The 20,696-nt window shown below is 46.4% G+C and overlaps 1 protein-coding gene across 3 annotated transcripts in view; it reads right to left on the reverse strand.

Annotated features, from left to right (window-relative positions):
- Positions 1-20,696, reverse strand: part of SMARCA1 (SWI/SNF related, matrix associated, actin dependent regulator of chromatin, subfamily a, member 1) — a 504,496-nt gene that overhangs the window by 221,497 nt on the left and 262,303 nt on the right. For all 3 annotated transcript variants that reach the window (XM_063937258.1, XM_063937260.1, XM_063937259.1), the window contains one exon: positions 3,730-3,851. In XM_063937258.1, coding sequence (XP_063793328.1) covers positions 3,730-3,851 — 122 coding nt within the window. The remainder of the gene's footprint in view (positions 1-3,729; positions 3,852-20,696) is intronic.

Genomic DNA, 20,696 nt, shown 5'->3' on the forward strand with positions numbered 1-20,696 from the left:
GTAGGGGGCCGGCGGCGCGGCTCTGGGACCTATCCATGGCTGGGCCTGTGATCGGTCCCTCTGGAGCTAATGTCCAGTAGCCTAAGAAGCCCAATCCACTCTGCACGCAGGTGAGTTCGCTTCTTCTCCCCTTAGTCCCTCGATGCAGTGAGCCTGTTGCCAGCAGGTCTCACTGAACATAAAAAACCTAAAACTAAACTTTTCACTAAGCAGCTCATGAGAGCCACCTAGTGTGCACCCTTCTCGTTCGGGCACAGAGATCTAACTGAGGCTTGGAGGAGGGTCATAGGGGGAGGAGCCAGTGCACACCAGGTAGTTCTAAAGCTTTACTTTTGTGCCCAGTCTCCTGCGGAGCCGCTATTCCCCATGGTCCTTACGGAGTCCCCAGCATCCACTAGGACGTCAGAGAAATATATATGTAAAAATAATAATAATATGGCCTCCATAGACCGGCAGCAAGACCCCCTTCCTCCCCTCCAGGGACTGACAGCACACAGGCACCACAACCACCACCCCACCACATAGACAGTACACAGGCTGGCACCATGATCATTCCTCACTATCCCCCCCGCCACGGTCCCTGCACTCATGCTGATCAAGGAGAGCTGAATTCATTATTAAATACCAGCGCCCACCCGCCCTTGCCATGGACACATCACCTTGCTGATCTGAAGTCAGTGCTGTGGCAAGGAAGGAAGATGCGGAAGACTGCACCACTACCATGCGCCAGGCTCTCACCTCGCAAGCTCCACCATGGGAGATCAGCCTGAGAGGAGTCCCCCGGCCCTACATGTCATGATCGGTGGCCAGGGGGGTTTTAGGTACTCAGATCCCCCCTGCGTGCGCGTATGCTCGCTCTCCCTAACACTCTCTCTTCTCTTGCACCTCTCTCCCTGACACTCTGTCTCTTTCTCCTCTCTCTCTCTCTCTCGCCGACACGCTCTTTGTTTTTCTCTCATTCCCCTGTCTCTCCTGCTACCCTAAGGGGAATTGTAGTGGCAGTGGATGGGGATGTATGGGGTCGAGGTGGGGAAGGGGGGCAATAGATATCTGTGTACTGGGACCCAATGTTTCTGTTGCCGTCCCTGTCTGCTCCCGGGGGCCAGCCTCACCTACACAATGGTGCTTGCCAGCGCAATGCTGCAGTCCCAGGCTCCTCCTTTTCCCATCGCAGCACCTCCGTCAGTGGGACACCCTGCCTCCATCTACATGGTGCGGCCTCCTGCCCATCGTGGTGCTGCCTCCTTTTCATCCTCATGGTATCGCCTCCACCCCCAGGGGCGCCAAAATGAGGATCTATCTTGCCCCCCCCCAACCTATAAATGTTCTGACTCCCCTGGTTGGGAGGTATGCATATGTTCTTCAGCAGGTGTGTTGTCTGGTCCTCTGGCAGCTGTCAGAAGAAGACCTGGAGTCCCCATAACAGTATATGTGATACAGTGGCTCTCAGTCACTAATAAAATGGGAGGCATAACAAAATCCCCTATAAGTGCCGGGAATAACTGGATAGCCCCAGGCAAAGTAATTAGCCACGGTAATTTATTGTGGCTAATAAGGATACCTCCCTTTGTGTTTGTTTTGATCTAATGTGAGGACATGAATGAATACATTGATTTTATGCTGTCCATCACACAGCAATTGGTGTCTGTTGGAGTCAAGGTAGATGATGAAGAGGTCACTATGTCTATGTTGCAAAACCAGACCCCAGAGTTTGAATTTCTGGTAGTTGCACTGGAATCAAATACTGATATCATAAGGACAAAGCTGCTACAATTCCAGAAACGCATACATGTGGGCAATATTGCTGGAATATCTGCCTTATAGGTGTGGATCATAGGGTCGACAATGACTAGGTCGACACCTGTAATAGGTCGACACAGCCATTATGTCGACATGGAAAATGTTAACATAGTTATTTTCTATTTTTGGGTGCCGTTTTCTTTGTAAAGTGACTGGGAACCCCAATTAGTGCACCGTATACCCCTCGCATGGCTTTCTTTGCTCACCATGCTTACTATTCCCGTTTGTAGTCCACATGGATTGTAATGTACTGTATGAAAAAGTTTAAAAAAACAAAAGTGCAAAACTCATGTCGATCTTTACCATGTCGACCTATTGACCATGACGACCTAATGACCATGTCAATCAATAGTGGTCGACCTAATGAGTGTCGACCTAAAGACCGGATACCCTGCCTTACATACTAAGGACACTATGTTTAATAGACCAAAGTACAAATGCTTTATTTGCCACAAAGTAGGGCACAAAGCTTCAGATTGCAGACTACAAGACTAAAGTGGTATGCAGAAGAAGTGTTTTAATTAAAGTGAGTCAGCTTTGAACATACAGTAGCAGATAGTCATAGGAGAGACTGCTATTATATGTACTCTGGGACCACTGGAAATTTTAGTTAAAATGATAAATGTTTGAACTCAATAACTGAATGTGAACCCATCACAATCAGAGGAATCAGGGGCAAAGTCCTCACACCATCTATAGTCAGGACAATTCCAGTGAAACCAAAAATCAATGGCAAAACTGTAGTGACAAATATTTAGAAAGTCTTATTTGTACCAGACCGTGGAACTAACTTAACCGTCATCATCCTTGACAAGAAAAACTACAAAATTAACTTTGCAGAAGGCAAGTGTACTGTGTGCCGTAACAAATAACAGCTGCTACCCGATGCCAGCAACTCTATGTCTTAGATACTGAACAGTGTTATGTGATGGCTGCTCACTCTCTCTCTCTCTCTCTATATATATATTTACACGTTCGAGTCACATTACTGTGAGCACCTCCTATACTTGACATCGGCAACGCGTAGCCCATGAACTATGTCACGTGTCATGTGCTAGCTTTGTGGGTATATAAGGTGTGCGATAGGCCGTCTGCACACATATCACTCATTGCTGTGATGGGTAAAAGGGGCGATTTATCCGAGTTGCAAAAAGGCATGATTATCGGCTTTCAGGAAAAGGGCGGCAGTATTTCTGAAACAGCGCAGTTTACGAACTGTTCAAGTGCTGTTGTGGTGAAGATGTATCATGACTGGACAAATGGCACCATTGCGAATAACCGCCGTGGAAACTGCGGAGACCACGTGCCATTGATGTAAGAGGTGAACGTCAGCTACGAAGGTGCGTGAGGGCAGAACCCTGCTGCGTATGGAGCTCCGAATCGGTTACTCTGGCTATTAGCTGGTGGTCATAATAATGTGACTCGCCCGTGTATAACTTATCCTCTACAAATATGTTTTAAATTTATTTGTAAGATCTGAAGACTAATGCTGCCCATACATCTACAGATTTATTATCAGATTTGGACGATTGGAATGAAAAACCTAGTAATGGATGAGCACAAATGACAATTGACCATTTGTTCCCAAACACTGGAAAACAGACAAAAATGGTCAGACAAATTGGTTAAATCCATGTCCGTTTTTGTCAGTTTTACAGCATTTAGGAGCAAATGGACAACTGTCATTTGCGCTCATCCAATACCAGGTTTTTCATTCCAATCGTCCAAATCTGACAATAAATCTTTAGGTGTATAGGCAGCATTAGTCTCTTTAGCTTTGAGATTTTACCAGGAACACCTCAGCCTTTGCTTAATAAACCGGTCCATTAAGCATCACAACCTACAAAGTACTCTGTGGGAGAGATACAGAACTGTAAATTCCTTTTAGTCTGCTCTGTGTGCCTGCAGATGAAAGGAATGTGATTTTACCTCTCTTTCTTCATGTGGTGTCTGTCCATCTAGGCGGCAATATCCATAGCCACGCCACATGCAGTAATCTTCCAGGATGTCAAGCAGCCGGGTCATCTGACTGAATATCAGAACCCTGGAACCTGCAAAAGAAAATCAGGCAAATTACGCATATCATCTGACAGAGACACACTTTTTTACTGTACACAAATGTATAAAAATGCTACAATATCATTGTGTTTTTTCATAGAAGCAATCACATAAATATATTCTGCTAGTTATCTATAATTTGTTGTTCTGAAATATATTAGTATCCTTAAATTTTATATCAACCACGACACTCTTTAATAAAACATGCATTGTATAATGCATGTATAAACTATCATCTAAAACGGTAATAAAAAACTGCACGATTCATAGCTTTTCCTTTTTCTACACAAAGACATTTTCTGGAAGGCACTGACAAAGCATCACAATTGAAGGCAAACAAGTGAACAAAACATTGAGCAACAGCACCATCTAGTGTATATACAATCTTTTTCTATATTCCTTTACGATGATCAATGATCATTTAGGAACCACTAAAGAACAAAACCACAAAACGAATATACTCTTTGTGAATGAATGCATCTATTTTTACACAACTGCATCTGACCGATATCACAGTGTTTGTGGCAGCTTGGTGGGTTAGGGTGGTGTTAAGTGCCTATTGTTGCACCAACATGAGATTCTGCTTGGTTGGACATGGGATCTAATTAAGACTTATACGCAATGCCGATATTTACAGACTTGAGCGATTATTGCCCAATCACGCATGCATCAAGGTCGCGCTGTGATGATAAGGTTTCATCCCATACTTTGAAAGAAACATATTTTGCATCTTACAGTTGTACTCATTTCTAGGCACACTTCAGTGTATTTAAAATTACATGTAATGTCCCCAGGGGATACATGCTTCATTTTAGACATAAATAAGGACAAACAAAGTAGTACAGGTTGAGTATCCCATATCCAAATATTCCGAAATACGGAATTATTTGTGTGAGTGAGATAGTGAAACCTTTGTTTTCTGATGGCTCAATGTACACAAACTTTGTTTTATACACAAAGTTATTAAAAATATTGTATTAAATTACCTTCAGGCTGTGTGTATAAGGTGTATATGAAACATAAATGAATTGTGTGCTTAAACTTAGGTCCCATCACCATGATATCTCATTATGGTATGCAATTATTCCAAAATACGGAAAAATCCAATATCCAAAATACTTCTGGTCCCAAGCATTTTGGATAAGGGATACTCAACCTGTATTTTAGTAGAATAATACAAAAAATAAATAAAATAGGTGGTGCATCTATGAGGTTGTATGTTAGACTTTCAGTTGACATTTCATTATTAGCATCATGGGCCTAATTCAGATGCGATCGCTATTGCCCACATTGCCCACACATCAGTGATTTTAGAAACTACAGAACTGTGAGCCAACAAAGCAACATTGAGTCCTGGAGTGTGTCTACAGTGTCGCAGAATGGGCACTGAAGCTGTGATGCTGGTGCCATATTTTCTGTGCCCAAGATTGCAGTCGGACACAGACACGTCCGAAAAATAAGAATTTACTTACCGATAATTCTATTTCTCATAGTCCGTAGTGGATGCTGGGGACTCCGAAAGGACCATGGGGAATAGCGGCTCCGCAGGAGACTGGGCACAAAGTAAAAGCTTTAGGACTAGCTGGTGTGCACTGGCTCCTCCCCCTATGACCCTCCTCCAAGCCTCAGTTAGGATACTGTGCCCGGACGAGCGTACACAATAAGGAAGGATTTTGAATCCCGGGTAAGACTCATACCAGCCACACCAATCACACCGTACAACTTGTGATCTGAACCCAGTTAACAGCATGATAACAGAAGGAGCCTCTGAAAAGATGGCTCACAACAACAATAACCCGATTTTTGTAACAATAACTATGTACAAGTAATGCAGACAATCCGCACATGGGATGGGCGCCCAGCATCCACTACGGACTATGAGAAATAGAATTATCGGTAAGTAAATTCTTATTTTCTCTAACGTCCTAGTGGATGCTGGGGACTCTGAAAGGACCATGGGGATTATACCAAAGCTCCCAAACGGGCGGGAGAGTGCGGATGACTCTGCAGCACCGAATGAGAGAACTCCAGGTCCTCCTCAGCCAGGGTATCAAATTTGTAGAATTTAGCAAACGTGTTTGCCCCTGACCAAGTAGCTGCTCGGCAAAGTTGTAAAGCCGAGACCCCTCGGGCAGCCGCCCAAGATGAGCCCACTTTCCGTGTGGAATGGGCTTTTACAGATTTTGGCTGTGGCAGGCCTGCCACAGAATGTGCAAGCTGAATTGTACTACAAATCCAACGAGCAATCGTCTGCTTAGAAGCAGGAGCACCCAGCTTGTTGGGTGCATACAGGATAAACAGCGAATCAGATTTCCTGACTCCAGCCGTCCTGGAAACATATATTTTCAGGGCCCTGACTACGTCCAGCAACTTGGAATCCTCCAAGTCCCTAGTAGCCGCAGGCACCACAATAGGCTGGTTTAAGTGAAATGCTGAAACCACCTTAGGGAGAAATTGAGGACGAGTCCTCAATTCTGCCCTGTCCGTATGAAAAATTAGGTAAGGGCTTTTATAGGATAAAGCCGCCAATTCTGAGACACGCCTGGCTGAAGCCAGGGCTAACAGCATTACCACTTTCCATGTGAGATATTTTAAGTCCACAGTGGTGAGTGGTTCAAACCAATGTGATTTTAGGAATCCCAAAACTACATTGAGATCCCAAGGTGCCACTGGAGGCACAAAAGGAGGCTGTATATGCAGTACTCCCTTGACAAACGTCTGAACTTCAGGAACAGAAGCCAGTTCTTTTTGGAAGAATATTGACAGGGCCGAAATTTGAACCTTAATGGACCCTAATTTGAGGCCCATAGACAGTCCTGTTTGCAGGAAATGCAGGAAACGACCCAGTTGAAATTCCTCTGTAGGGGCCTTCCTGGCCTCGCACCACGCAACATATTTTCGCCAAATACGGTGATAATGTTGTATGGTTACATCCTTCCTGGCTTTGATCAGGGTAGGGATGACTTCATCCGGAATGCCTTTTTCCTTCAGGATCCGGCGTTCAACCGCCATGCCGTCAAACGCAGCCGTGGTAAGTCTTGGAACAGACATGGTCCCTGCTGGAGCAGGTCCCCTCTTAGAGGTAGAGGCCACGGGTCTTCCGTGAGCATCTCTTGAATTTCCGGGTACCAAGTCCTTCTTGGCCAATCCGGAGCCACGAGTATAGTCTTTACTCCTCTCCTTCTTATGATTCTCAGTACTTTTGGTATGAGAGGAAGAGGAGGGAACACATACACTGACTGGTACACCCACGGTGTTACCAGAGCGTCCACAGCTATTGCCTGAGGGTCCCTTGACCTGGCGCAATATCTGTCCAGTTTTTTGTTGAGGCGGGACGCCATCATGTCCACCTTTGGTTTTTCCCAACGGTTCACAATCATGTGGAAGACTTCTGGGTGAAGTCCCCACTCCCCCGGGTGAAGATCGTGTCTGCTGAGGAAGTCTGCTTCCCAGTTGTCCACTCCCGGAATGAACACTGCTGACAGTGCTATCACATGATTCTCCGCCCAGCGAAGAATCCTTGCCACTTCCATCATTGCCCTCCTGCTTCTTGTGCCGACCTGTCTGTTTACGTGGGCGACTGCCGTGATGTTGTCCGACTGGATCAACACCGGCTGACCCTGAAGCAGAGGTCTTGCCTGACTTAGGGCATTGTAAATGGCCCTTAGTTCCAGGATATTTATGTGAAGTGACGTTTCCATGCTTGACCACAAGCCCTGGAAATTTCTTCCCTGTGTGACTGCTCCCCAGCCTCTCAGGCTGGCATCCGTGGTCACCAGGACCCAATCCTGAATGCCGAATCTGCGGCCCTCTAGGAGATGAGCACTCTGTAACCACCACAGGAGAGACACCCTTGTCCTTGGAGACAGGGTTATCCGCTGATGCATTTGAAGATGCGATCCGGACCATTTGTCCAGCAGATCCCACTGAAAAGTTCTTGCGTGGAATCTGCCGAATGGAATCGCTTCGTAAGAAGCCACCATCTTTCCCAGGACCCTTGTGCATTGATGTACTGACACTTGGCCTGGTCTTAGGAGGTTCCTGACTAGGTCGGATAACTCCTTGGCTTTCTCCTCCGGGAGAAACACCTTTTTCTGTACTGTGTCCAGAATCATCCCTAGGAACAGCAGACGTGTCGTCGGAATCAGCTGCGATTTTGGAATATTTAGAATCCATCCGTGCTGTCGTAGTACTACTTGAGATAGTGCTACTCCGACCTCTAACTGTTCTCTGGACCTTGCCCTTATCAGGAGATCGTCCAAGTAAGGGATAATTAAGACGCCTTTTCTTCGAAGAAGAATCATCATTTCGGCCATTACCTTGGTAAAGATCCGGGGTGCCGTGGACAATCCAAACGGCAGCGTCTGAAACTGATAGTGACAGTTCTGTACCACAAACCTGAGGTACCCTTGGTGAGAAGGGCAAATTGGGACATGGAGGTAAGCATCCTTGATGTCCAGAGACACCATATAGTCCCCTTCTTCCAGGTTCGCTATCACTGCTCTGAGTGACTCCATCTTGAACTTGAACCTTTTTATGTAAGTGTTCAAGGATTTCAGATTTAAAATGGGTCTCACCGAGCCGTCCGGCTTCGGTACCACAAACAGCGTGGAATAATACCCCTTTCCCTGTTGTAGGAGGGGTACCTTGATTATCACCTGCTGGGAATACAGCTTGTGAATGGCTTCCAATACCGCCTCCCTGACGGGGGAGACGTTGGTAAAGCAGACTTCAGGAACCGGCGAGGGGGAGACGTCTCGAATTCCAATTTGTACCCCTGAGATACTACCTGCAGGATCCAGGGGTCCACTTGCGAGTGAGCCCACTGCGCGCTGAAATTCTTGAGACGGGCCCCCACCGTGCCTGAGTCCGCTTGTAAGGCCCCAGCGTCATGCTGAGGACTTGGCAGAAGCGGGGGAGGGCTTCTGTTCGTGGGAAGAGGCTGTTTGCTGCAGTCTTTTTCCCCTTCCTCTGCCCCGGGGCAGATATGAGTGGCCTTTTGCCCGCTTGCCCTTATGGGGACGAAAGGACTGAGCCTGAAAAGACGGTATCTTTTTCTGCTGCGAGGTGACTTGGGGTAAAAAGGTGGATTTTCCAGCCGTTGCCGTGGCCACCAGGTCCGATAGACCGACCCCAAATAACTCCTCCCCTTTATACGGCAATACTTCCATATGCCGTTTGGAATCCGCATCCCCTGACCACTGTCGCGTCCATAATCCTCTTCTGGCAGAAATGGACATCGCACTTACTCTTGATGCCAGAGTGCAAATATCCCTCTGTGCATCTCGCATATATAGAAATGCATCCTTTAAATGCTCTATAGTCAATAATATATTGTCCCTGTCCAGGGTATCAATATTTTCAGTCAGGGAATCCGACCAAGCCACCCCAGCACTGCACATCCAGGCTGAGGCGATTGCTGGTCGCAGTATAATACCAGTATGTGTGTATATACTTTTAAGGATATTTTCCAGCTTCCTATCAGCTGGTTCCTTGAGGGCGGCCGTATCAGGAGACGGTAACGCCACTTGTTTTGATAAGCGTGTGAGCGCCTTATCTACGCTAGGGGGTGTTTCCCAACGCGCCCTAACCTCTGGCGGGAAAGGGTATAATGCCAATAATGTTTTAGAAATTAGCAGTTTTTTATCGGGGGAAACCCACGCTTCATCACACACCTCATTTAATTCATCTGATTCAGGAAAAACTACGGGTAGTTTTTTCACACCCCACATAATACCCTTTTTTGTGGTACTTGTAGTATCAGAAATGTTCAAAACCTCCTTCATTGCCGTGATCATGTAACGTGTGGCCCTACTGGAAAATACGTTTGTTTCCTCACCGTCGACACTGGAGTCAGTGTCCGTGTCAGTGTCTGTATCGACCTGAGGTAACGGGCGTTTTATAGCCCCTGACGGTGTTTGAGACGCCTGTACAGGTATTAACTGATTTGCCGACTGTCTCATGTCGTCAACAGTCTTTTGTAAAGTGCCGACACTATCACGTAATTCTTTCCATAAGACCATCCAGTCAGGTGTCGACTCCCTAGGGGGTGACATCACTAACACAGGCAATTGCTCCGCCTCCACACCATTTTCCTCCTCATACATGTCGACACAGCGTACCGACACACAGCACACACACAGGGAATGCTCTGACAGAGGACAGGACCCCACTAGCCCTTTGGGGAGACAGAGGGAGAGTTTGCCAGCACACACCAGAGCACTATATATATATAGGGATAACCTTATATAAGTGTTTTTCCCTAATATAGCTGCTGTATATATTAATATGCCAATTTAGTGCCCCCCCCTCTCTTGTTTTACCCTGTTTCTGTAGTGCAGGACTGCAGGGGAGAGTCAGGGAGCCTTCCTCCAACGGAGCTGTGAGGAAAAAATGGCGCTTGTGTGCTGAGGAGATAGGCTCCGCCCCTTTTTCGGCGGCCTTTCTCCCGCTTTTTTGTGGAAAACTGGCAGGGGTTAAATACATCCATATAGCCCAGGAGCTATATGTGATGTATTTTTAGCCATTTAAGGTATTTTCATTGCGTCCCAGGGCGCCCCCCCCAGCGCCCTGCACCCTCAGTGACCGGAGTGTGAAGTGTGCTGAGAGCAATGGAAAATCGGCGGCAGAAGACGTCCTGTCTTCAATAAGGTAGCGCACAGCACCGCAGCTGTGCGCTACCTTATTGAAGACAGGACGTCTTCTGCCGCCGATTTTCCGGACCTCTTCACTCTTCTGGCTCTGTAAGGGGGCCGGCGGCGCGGCTCCGGGACCCATCCATGGCTGGGCCTGTGATCGTCCCTCTGGAGCTAATGTCCAGTAGCCTAAGAAGCCCAATCCACTCTGCACGCAGGTGAGTTCGCTTCTTCTCCCCTTAGTCCCTCGATGCAGTGAGCCTGTTGCCAGCAGGTCTCACTGAAAAAAAAAAAAAAAACCTATTTAAACTTTTACTCTAAGCAGCTCAGGAGAGCCACCTAGATTGCACCCTTCTCGTTCGGGCACAAAATCCTAACTGAGGCTTGGAGGAGGGTCATAGGGGGAGGAGCCAGTGCACACCAGCTAGTCCTAAAGCTTTTATTTTGTGCCCAGTCTCATGCGGAGCCGCTATTCCCCATGGTCCTTTCGGAGTCCCCAGCATCCACTAGGACGTTAGAGAAAACTGCGTTTTTGCCTCCACTCCCCATTACCTCCCCCAAATGGTCCCTTTCAGTCAATCGCGTCATCACAAAACTAATTTGGTGTATGTGCAGTGCGATCACAATACATGCACAGTCAGCCAATAAGTGCTCCACTGCGTACAAATCTGCATTGTGACCACATCTGAATCAGGCCCCATGTGCATAAAGTACTGTAGATGAGTACCTGAAACATGCCAAGTAGAAAAATAAAAACCACCTCAGGAGACTGCAAGCACAAATCATGCTAGGGCCCCCGTCGGCAGATACAACTGAACAGCTGCCATCAGACGCGCACGGATGGGGAGGCGAAAATAACTTGATCCCCCCCCACCCCATAGCCTGAAGGTGATGTTATACAATATTTTTAATAATTTGGTGCATGAAACAAAATTGGTGTATATTGAACCATCAGAGAGCAAAGGTGTCTTAAAATACAAAACCACACAAAGGGGGATATTCAGAGATGAACGCAGATCGCTGCGTTCGCAGTCAGATCTGCGTTCATCGATCAGGCTAGACGGAATCATGGTTTCTGCTACACTATCCTACTTTGGCATTTAGTACAATGTATAGAATTTGCATGTAGTACACTTGGTCCCATATGTAAAGCGTAATTGTAAAGCACAATGGAATTTGCTGCGCTATATAAGAAACTGTTAATAAATAGATAAATAATAATAAATATGTAAAATGGTCCGATTTGATTGTCCAGGGATGAGTCTGTCAAGAAAGCTGCTAGGTTGATTATTCCTTAAAATGAATACCTGCTTCAAATCTAGGAGCTGTCTCGCCGGAACCACAACAGGAACAGCAAATCAGAGCCTATTAAAATGGGACATAGGGAGTTTATTTATGAAAAGTCGGGTTGTTAAACCCAACACTTCTGAGCGTGTTTACTTCGAAATTTTAAAAGGGCAATGCATTTACTAGCAAGACACACCTAGTAAAAGCATTACCCTTATAAAATACTGACATGCACACTCAAAAGTGTCAGGTTTAACAACCCATGCAAAGTGGGTGTGGATGGGTTTGTTCAGGCACTTCGAGGAGTATGAGCAAGCCTCAAATGACACTAGGTTTCCCCCAATGAAACCTGAATTGTATATGGAGAATGTCCATGGTTGTGTCATAAGGATGGCGCTACTCAGTTAAACCAGGATGTATTTTTGCGGCATTTATTGCGGCTTATGCTTCGTGTGCCTTATAATCCCTGATAAGTTCCCAGCATCGGGGGATAAGATCCGTTTTAACTGGCTAATTGGATAGCCCCCATAGTCTGCTCCACCTGCATTTTAACAACACTGTAATTTGATCTACCTCTGGGACGATAATGCAGCACCAGAGACTACTCCACCTATGTTATATATGACACTAGAATTTGATCTACCAATATTAAAATAATACAGCACCAGAGTCTGCTCCACCTGTATAATAGCAACTCTTGAATCTAATCTACCCGTATGATTATGATAATGCAGCACCAAAGACTGCTCCACCTGTATCATATATAACACTAGAATCTAATGTACCTATATCACAATAATGCAGCACCACAGCCGACTCTTTGTGAATAAACCCCTAGATGTCCATTGTCTTTTATATTTACCAGGTTAGAACATTTACCAGTCACTGCGCATTGGGCAGAATAATGAAAAATGAAATGTGCATTCTTACAATCAACACTGCAGTGTACTATAAACCAGTATTACAGGATGATAAAACAAGAGCATAGTAGTTACCGACACAGACATAATACCACCAGCAATATCACATAATTACTATAGTTTATCTCATAGTGCTGGAAAGTAAAGGATCATTGTGTACACAAAAATACAGACACAACCAGATAGAGGGCTTTATTCGTTGTTTGAAGTATTGTTCTAACTGCCTAAGATCTAGTCTGAAGCACAGTGTGTGTTCGCTTTATCCCCCATCCTCTCTAACACCACATCAGGAAACAGCTTTCATCAGCAGGGCACCTTGACATTTAAAAGTCATAAAAATTGTATTTCATATCAACTAGTAATATACAGTCTGCATAATATTACAGGCTGTGAAAGAAGAAAATATCCCCACAAAACACGTTTTCTCTCACCACACCACACAGAAATTCTATATGGTTGTAGAGACACTATTTAACATATCTGAATCATTGGCGTTTCTACCATGGGTGCAATGTGTGCGGTGCACACGGGCCCCTGGGTCCAGGGGGGCCGACACCACACACACTGCACCCATGCTGTGTTAAAACTTACCTTCCGGAGTCCTGCGATGGGCGCTGAAGCCACAGCAGTCGCAGCAAAAATCCACCCCAAAATGGCCGCCGCGCATGCACAGTAGCTATTAAGTATCCGGAATATGGCGGGCGCCATGTTTCCGGAGACTTGTGCTTGCGCAGTAGACTCCAGCACATTGCAGGAGCCTACGGCGCCGTGGAGAGGAGGGGGCCCACCCGGTGTCTGCACACGGGCCCCCTCCTCTCATAAAACGCCCCTGATCGGAATAACATATTTTGGTTTTCGCATGCAGTATATGTTGTAGTATGTTGGAGCATTTTGAATATCTTTTTCCTTGTGCACACTTGCTCCAAAAACAATCATGCATAAAAAAGATATTTATGTGCAGATGGTAAGTTGGGCAGATCCACAATTGCATTCAGGTCTACAACACTATTCCATTCACCAGGTCTAGGTCAGTTGTACATCAAGGGCCTGATTCTGAGCAGAATGCAGTGTCGATGCTGCACGCAGTTGGCTGGCGGTTTTAGTCTGCATATCCATCGCAGTCACACTGCGCAAGCATTCTAATTGCTAGCGTTCAGAAACACAGAACAGAATCGAACACATGGTCTATGGAATTTAGGTATTTGCAGGAGGTAACAGGGAGGTGGCTAAGCAGATGTAGGCGTGTCACATAAGTAGCTGCTTCCAAAGATGCACAGCAATCACACAGGTGGTCACACAGAGAAGCTGCATATGGCACCTGCCGAAGAGCTTGAATGGTCATCTAAACATGCAACAAAACAGTACTGCACTGCTGCAAGAAACTGCAAGTAGGCGTCTCAGTCTTAATAAAATCGTCTGCAGCATTAGCATAAGACTCAAACGTTGTATTAGCAAAGGACAAAGACATGACTGTGGCAAAAGACACAGCCATGTCTGCATGTGACTTAGAATGAGACTCCAAATGTCACTGCTTGCACCTCTGCATAAGTAGCAAGTGTAAGTTATGGCTGAGCCAAGAATCAGAGTGGCATTTGCCGCAGAGCGCATGCTATATTTTATTACTATAGACAACTCATACAGATGTAGCCACGCTCATCTATCTTCCGTGTGTCATGTAGTGTGAAAAACTAATAACGTTATGTTTCCCTGCACCTGGTCGCAGTGTGGCGTATTCATTCACAGTGTAATGAATTGAGTCTCCAGCAGATGCAATACTGGTGTTAGTGTACCAGGTGTTGCTTTTGAAAACCACAATTGCGCATGTGGGAAGTCTCCATTGTGAAGTCAAATAATGCTCGTAGTTTAAGAACTACTTTTTGTTAGATGATCCTAACATTAAGTAGAAATGTGAACACAGATAAAGATTTGCTCAGCGTCTCCGACACAAACAAAGAAAAGTACAGTTCAGAGTTCTACACAGCTCTCTAAAAAAAATCATTACAATCAGCGATAGAGCGACCAGGTGACTTCATAACATGAGTCACTAACATCTCTAATACTATCACTAGTGTGATAATAGGATTTGAAAACCTACCGGTAAATCCTTTTCTCCTAGTCCGTAGAGGATGCTGGGGACTCCAAAAGGACCATAGGGTATAGACGGGATCCGCAGGAGACATGGGCACACTAAAAGACTTTGACTGGGTGTGAACTGGCTCCTCCCTCTATGCCCCTCGTCCAGACCTCAGTTATAGGAACTGTGCTCAGGGGAGACGGACATTTCGAGGAAAATAATTTTTGTTACACTAAGGGTGAGATACATACCAGCTCACACCACAAACACACCGTACAAATGGATTAGCAGGAATACCAGATAACAGTATGAACTAACAAACACAACAAGCTGAATATAACTGATACACAACCTTCGTGTAACCGAAAACAACAAGTATCAATACAACTGCAAGTAACAGTCCGCACTGGGATGGGCGCCCAGCATCCTCTACGGACTAGGAGAAAAGGATTTACCAGTAGGTTTTAAAATCCTATTTTCTCTTACGTCCTAGAGGATGCTGGGGACTCCAAAAGGACCATGGGGTCTATACCAAAGCTCCAGACCGGGCGGGAGAGTGCGGACGCCTCTGCAGCACCGATTGAGCAAACATGAGGTCCTCCTCAGCCAGGGTATCAAACTTATAGAACTTATAGAAACATAGAATTTGACTGCAGATAAGTACCACTTGGCCCATCTAGTCTGCCCCTTTTTTATTTTATCCTTTAGGCAATCTCAACCCTTTTTTAACCTTCATTCTTTGTAAGGATATTCATATGCCTGTCCCAAGCATGTTTAAATTGCCCTACAGTCTTAGCCTCTACCACCTCTGATGGGAGGCTATTCCACTTATCCACTACCCTATCTGTGAAGTAATTTTTCCTTAAATTTCCCCTGAACCTCCCCCCCTCCAGTCTCAATGTATGCCCTCGAGTTCTAATACTTCTTTTCCTTTGAAGAATGTTTCCGTCCTGAACTTTGTTAAGACCCTTTATATATTTGAAAGTTTCTATCATGTCCCCCCTTTCCCTTCTCTCCTCCAAACTATACATGTTAAGATCTTTTAGCCTTTCCGGGTAAGTTTTGTGATGTAGGCCATGCACCATTTTAGTTGCCCTTCTTTGTACACTCTCTAATGTATTTATATCCTTCTGGAGATAGGGTCTCCAGAACTGGACACAGTATTCCAGATGGGGCCGTACCAATGACCTATACAGTGGCATTATCACTTCTTTTTTCCTGCTACTGATTCCTCTCCCTAGGTGTCAGGAATCGACTTGCCGCTGTTGTGTCTGTCCGCCGGAGCGGACTCCGTCCGGGGTCGCTGCGTGTTGCTGTCGCCTGTCGCCCTGCTCGTGGATGCCATCTCGGGCCTGGGGGCGCCCCTGGAGTCGGCGGGCGTGTGGGCGCGCCGCGTCCCGGCCGGGCCGCGTCATGGGCGCCGCCATGACAGTTTTCCCCAGTGTAAGTGCGGTAGCCAATCCGGAGCTTGGCCGCACCTCCTCGTCTCACTCCAGCCAATACCTGCTGGTCAGGGGGTATATCAGGAGCTGCAGGGTGAGTCAGAGGTTGTCCTGAACTTTGTGTCACTCCTGCGACCCGTGTGTCTGGACCTGTTCTCCTGTTCCTCCGTGTTCCTGGATATTCTCCTGATCCTCCGTGTTCCTGGATATTCTTCTGTACCTGTTACTTCCGTGGAACTACAAGTACCAGCACCAGCAATACCTTTCTGGCTTCACACCTTCTACACCTGCAGTGTGCTCCAGCCTACAGCAGTAGAGACTCCCTCTCCAGGTGCATTCCGTCATCTCACCTGTGATTCAGCCTGCATGCTGATTGTGCACTTCCAACAGCACAGTGAACATTACCATCCAGTCTCCTGCATTGCTACCAGGTTTGCTACCATTATTCCACCTCTGCTGGCTCCACGTTTTAATTACTCTGGTTCCATTTCTGCATTACAAACTCTGCCATAGACTTTCAGTTTCAAACCACATTATATCATTGCCATTACCATTGCCGTTACCATTGTCATTTCCATTGCATTCGTTTGTTTTACTTTCTGCTGCATTATTATCTGGACTTTCTGTTATTAATAAATCTACATTGTGCACATGCGCAGAAACCCAATACTGCCTCCTCACTTCATTCCACCTACCTCCACTGACCCACTAGCGCCCCCTCCGGGGACACAAACTAAACCGACTCTGACAGTAAGTTCAGGACCGATGGACTCGGACGGTGGTCAGAGTGTGGGGTCAGGGGCCTTACAAAACCTGGTCTCCCGTTTGGATGGACAAGAGGCTGTGCAGCAGCAGATATTCCAGTTTCTGCAAGGGATGTCCTCCCGGATTGATACGTTACAACAATCTCTGCTAAGTGCGCCTGCACCTCCAGTTCCTGTTACCTCTGCACATGCAAGTGTAGGGGGTTCTTCTTCTCCGGCTGCATCTGCTCCTGTATCTCGTTTGCACCTGCCTGTGCCTAGCAGGTATGATGGCAGTCCGAAGTTATGCCGTGGGTTCCTCAACCAGTGTGAAGTCCAGTTTGAACTTTTACCTCATAATTTTCCCACGCCAAGATCCAAGGTTGCTTATATCATTTCACTGCTCTCTGGATCAGCCCTGAGCTGGGTGTCTCCTCTATGGGAACGTGCCGACCCGTTGATGAACAACTATGCTGAGTTTGTTTCCATCTTCAGACGCATCTTCGATGAACCGGGTCGTGCAACATCAGCCTCCGCAGATCTTCTCCAGCTCCGTCAAGGGACTCGCAGTATGGGCCAATACGTCATCCAGTTCCAGACGCTAGCCGCAGAGATCCAGTGGAATAACCAAGCCTTGGTAGCAGCCTTCTGGCATGGACTCTCGGAGAGGATAAAAGATGAACTGGCAACCCGTGATATCCCTGTGCAATTACCAGAATTAATCTCCCTATGTATCAAGTTGGACTCTCGCATCCGCGAACGCAATAGTGAGCGTGCTCGTGCTGAGTGTCGCAAACCAAGAATGGTACCTCCTGTACAGTTTCAGCCTCCACCTTCTGACGAGCCTATGCAAATTAATAGGTCCCGCTTAACCTCTGAGGAGCGGTCAAGGAGACTTCGTGAGAGACTGTGTCTTTATTGTGCGGCAGTAGGTCACCAAATAAATTCTTGTCCAGTGCGTTCGGGAAACGCCAGATCCTGACTTGTAGGGGAGGAGTCAAGTTGGGATCTTTCAAGCAAGCTCCTTCAACCCAAGATTTAATTCTTCCTGTGACCTTAGAGACGGCGGCTGGACTCCAATCTGCAACTGCGTTGGTAGACTGTGGTGCAGCGGGGAATTTCATCACTCAAGCTGCGGTAGACAAGTTTCATCTGCCGGTCTATGAACTTCCATATCCAGTCTACATCACGGCAGTTGATGGTAGTCGTATTTCTAAGGGGTATATCACTCAACAAACCCGGCCAGTGATACTGGGGGTTGGGTTCCTGCATTCTGAGTTAATAAAATTTCTAGTTATTCCTCAGGCAACTCAGGAGATAGTGTTAGGTATGCCCTGGCTCCAGCTACATAACCCACAGATTGATTGGGCTACCTTACAACTAACTGCTTGGGGTTCACATTGCCGTCAGTCCTGTTTAGCCCAAGTTGTTCCTGTCAAGACTTCTGAAATCAAGATCCAGTCTACTCTTCCTATGGCCTATCAAGATTTCGCTGACGTCTTCAGCGAGAAGGCCGCTGATGTCCTGCCGCCCCATAGAGAGTGGGATTGCCCCATCGACCTCATTCCTGGCAAAAAACCACCTAGGGGGCGCACCTACCCGTTATCTGTTCCTGAAACCGAAGCAATGAGCGAATACATCAAAGAAAACCTACAGAAAGGATTCATCCGTCCCTCATCATCACCTGCTGGGGCAGGTTTCTTTTTTGTTAAAAAGAAAGATGGAGGACTACGTCCATGTATTGACTACCGGAGACTTAATGATATTACCGTTAAGAACAGCTACCCGTTACCTCTTATTACCGAGTTATTTGATAGAGTCAAAGGAGCCCACATCTTCACCAAGTTAGATCTCCGCGGTGCCTATAATCTCATCAGAATCCGCAGCGGTGACGAATGGAAGACAGCTTTCAATACTCGGGATGGCCATTACGAGTACCTGGTAATGCCATTCGGGTTGAGCAATGCTCCAGCAGTGTTTCAACACTTTGTTAATGAAATTTTCCGTGACGTTCTGTACAAGTATCTCGTTGTTTACCTGGACGATATCCTCATCTTTTCTCAAGACCTCCCTTCTCATCGTCTCCAAGTCCGTGAAGTCCTCCGACGTCTTCGTGAGAATTGTCTTTACGGCAAATTATCTAAGTGTACCTTTGAGGTTACCTCCATACCCTTCCTGGGGTATATAATTTCTGGATCGGATCTCCAGATGGACCCGGCAAAATTGGAAGCTATTGCCAATTGGTCCATTCCGAACACTCTCAAGTCCATTCAACGATTCCTGGGCTTTGCCAATTATTATAGGAAATTCATCCGAGGCTTTTCAACTCTCATTGCTCCTATTACTAGCTTAACTCGGAAAGGGGCAGATCATTCCAACTGGTCAGAAGATGCCCTGGCTGCGTTTCAAAAAATCAAGATGGCTTTTGTTACCGCTCCAGTTTTGTTACAGCCCGATATTAATAAGCCATTCGAGTTGGAGGTGGATGCTTCCACAGTAGGAGTGGGAGCTGTTCTTTCTCAGATGGGAGCTGACGGGAAGATTCATCCCTGTGGATTCTTTTCCCGTAAATTTCTTCCTGCAGAAGTTAATTATTCCATCGGAGATCAAGAGCTTCTGGCGATTAAACTGGCCCTTGAGGAATGGAGGTATCTCCTGGAAGGGGCGAAGTTTCCATTTAATATCTATACGGATCATAAAAACCTGCTCTACTTGAAGACAGCTCAGTGCCTTAATCCTCGCCAGTCCCGATGGGCTATGTTCTTCTCCCGTTTTAATTTCAAGCTCCATTTCCGCCCAGGTTCTCAGAATACCAAAGCAGATGCCTTGTCTCGATCCATGGAATCTGAGGACGAGATATCCGATCCAGTACCACGCTCCATCCTGGATCCTGTTGCCTTTGCTTCTTCACAAGTTTCTCCAGCTCCGCCTCCTGGTAAGACTTTTGTTGCTCCTGAACTCCGTTCTAAGTTGTTGTCTTGGGCTCATCAGTCTAAATTTACTGGGCATCCTGGTGTCCTAAAGACTTTTAAATTTCTCTCTGAAACATACTGGTGGCCGAAGATGAAAGTCGACATCAAAGACTTTGTGGCGTCTTGCCCTAAATGTGTGCAGCACAAAACTCCTCGTCAGTCTCCAGCAGGTCAGTTACAGCCATTATCCATTCCCAGCCGTCCTTGGTCACATCTGTCTATGGATTTCATCTCTGACCTTCCCTCCTCCCAAGGATTCAATACCATCTGGGTAGTGGTCGACAGATTTACCAAAATGGCTCATTTTGTTCCACTCCAAGGACTTCCTTCCGCTCCAAAACTGGCTCAAATCTTCCTACGGGAGATTTTCCGTTTACATGGACTACCCACTGAAATAATATCTGAACGTGGAGTTCAGTTTGTGGCAAGGTTTTGGAGAGCTCTCTGTTCTGCCATGCAGGTCCATCTCAAGTTCTCGTCAGCGTATCATCCTCAGACGAATGGGCAGACAGAGAGGGTAAACCAGGAGTTGGAAACTTTCCTGAGACTGTACATATCATCTTCCCAAGATGACTGGGTAGATTTGCTCCCGTGGGCTGAATTCGCTCACAATTTCCGCTACCACACAGCTACTGAAACTACTCCGTTCTTCGCTGTTTATGGGCAGCATCCACGAGTTCCTGATTTTCAAGACCTTCCTAGCATCGATGTCCCTGCTGCCACTACTGTCCTCAGTCAGTTCTCAACAATCTGGAGGAAGATTCA

The sequence above is a fragment of the Pseudophryne corroboree genome, chromosome 8, assembly GCF_028390025.1.
Source record: "Pseudophryne corroboree isolate aPseCor3 chromosome 8, aPseCor3.hap2, whole genome shotgun sequence".
Classification (NCBI taxonomy): Eukaryota; Metazoa; Chordata; class Amphibia; order Anura; family Myobatrachidae; genus Pseudophryne; species Pseudophryne corroboree.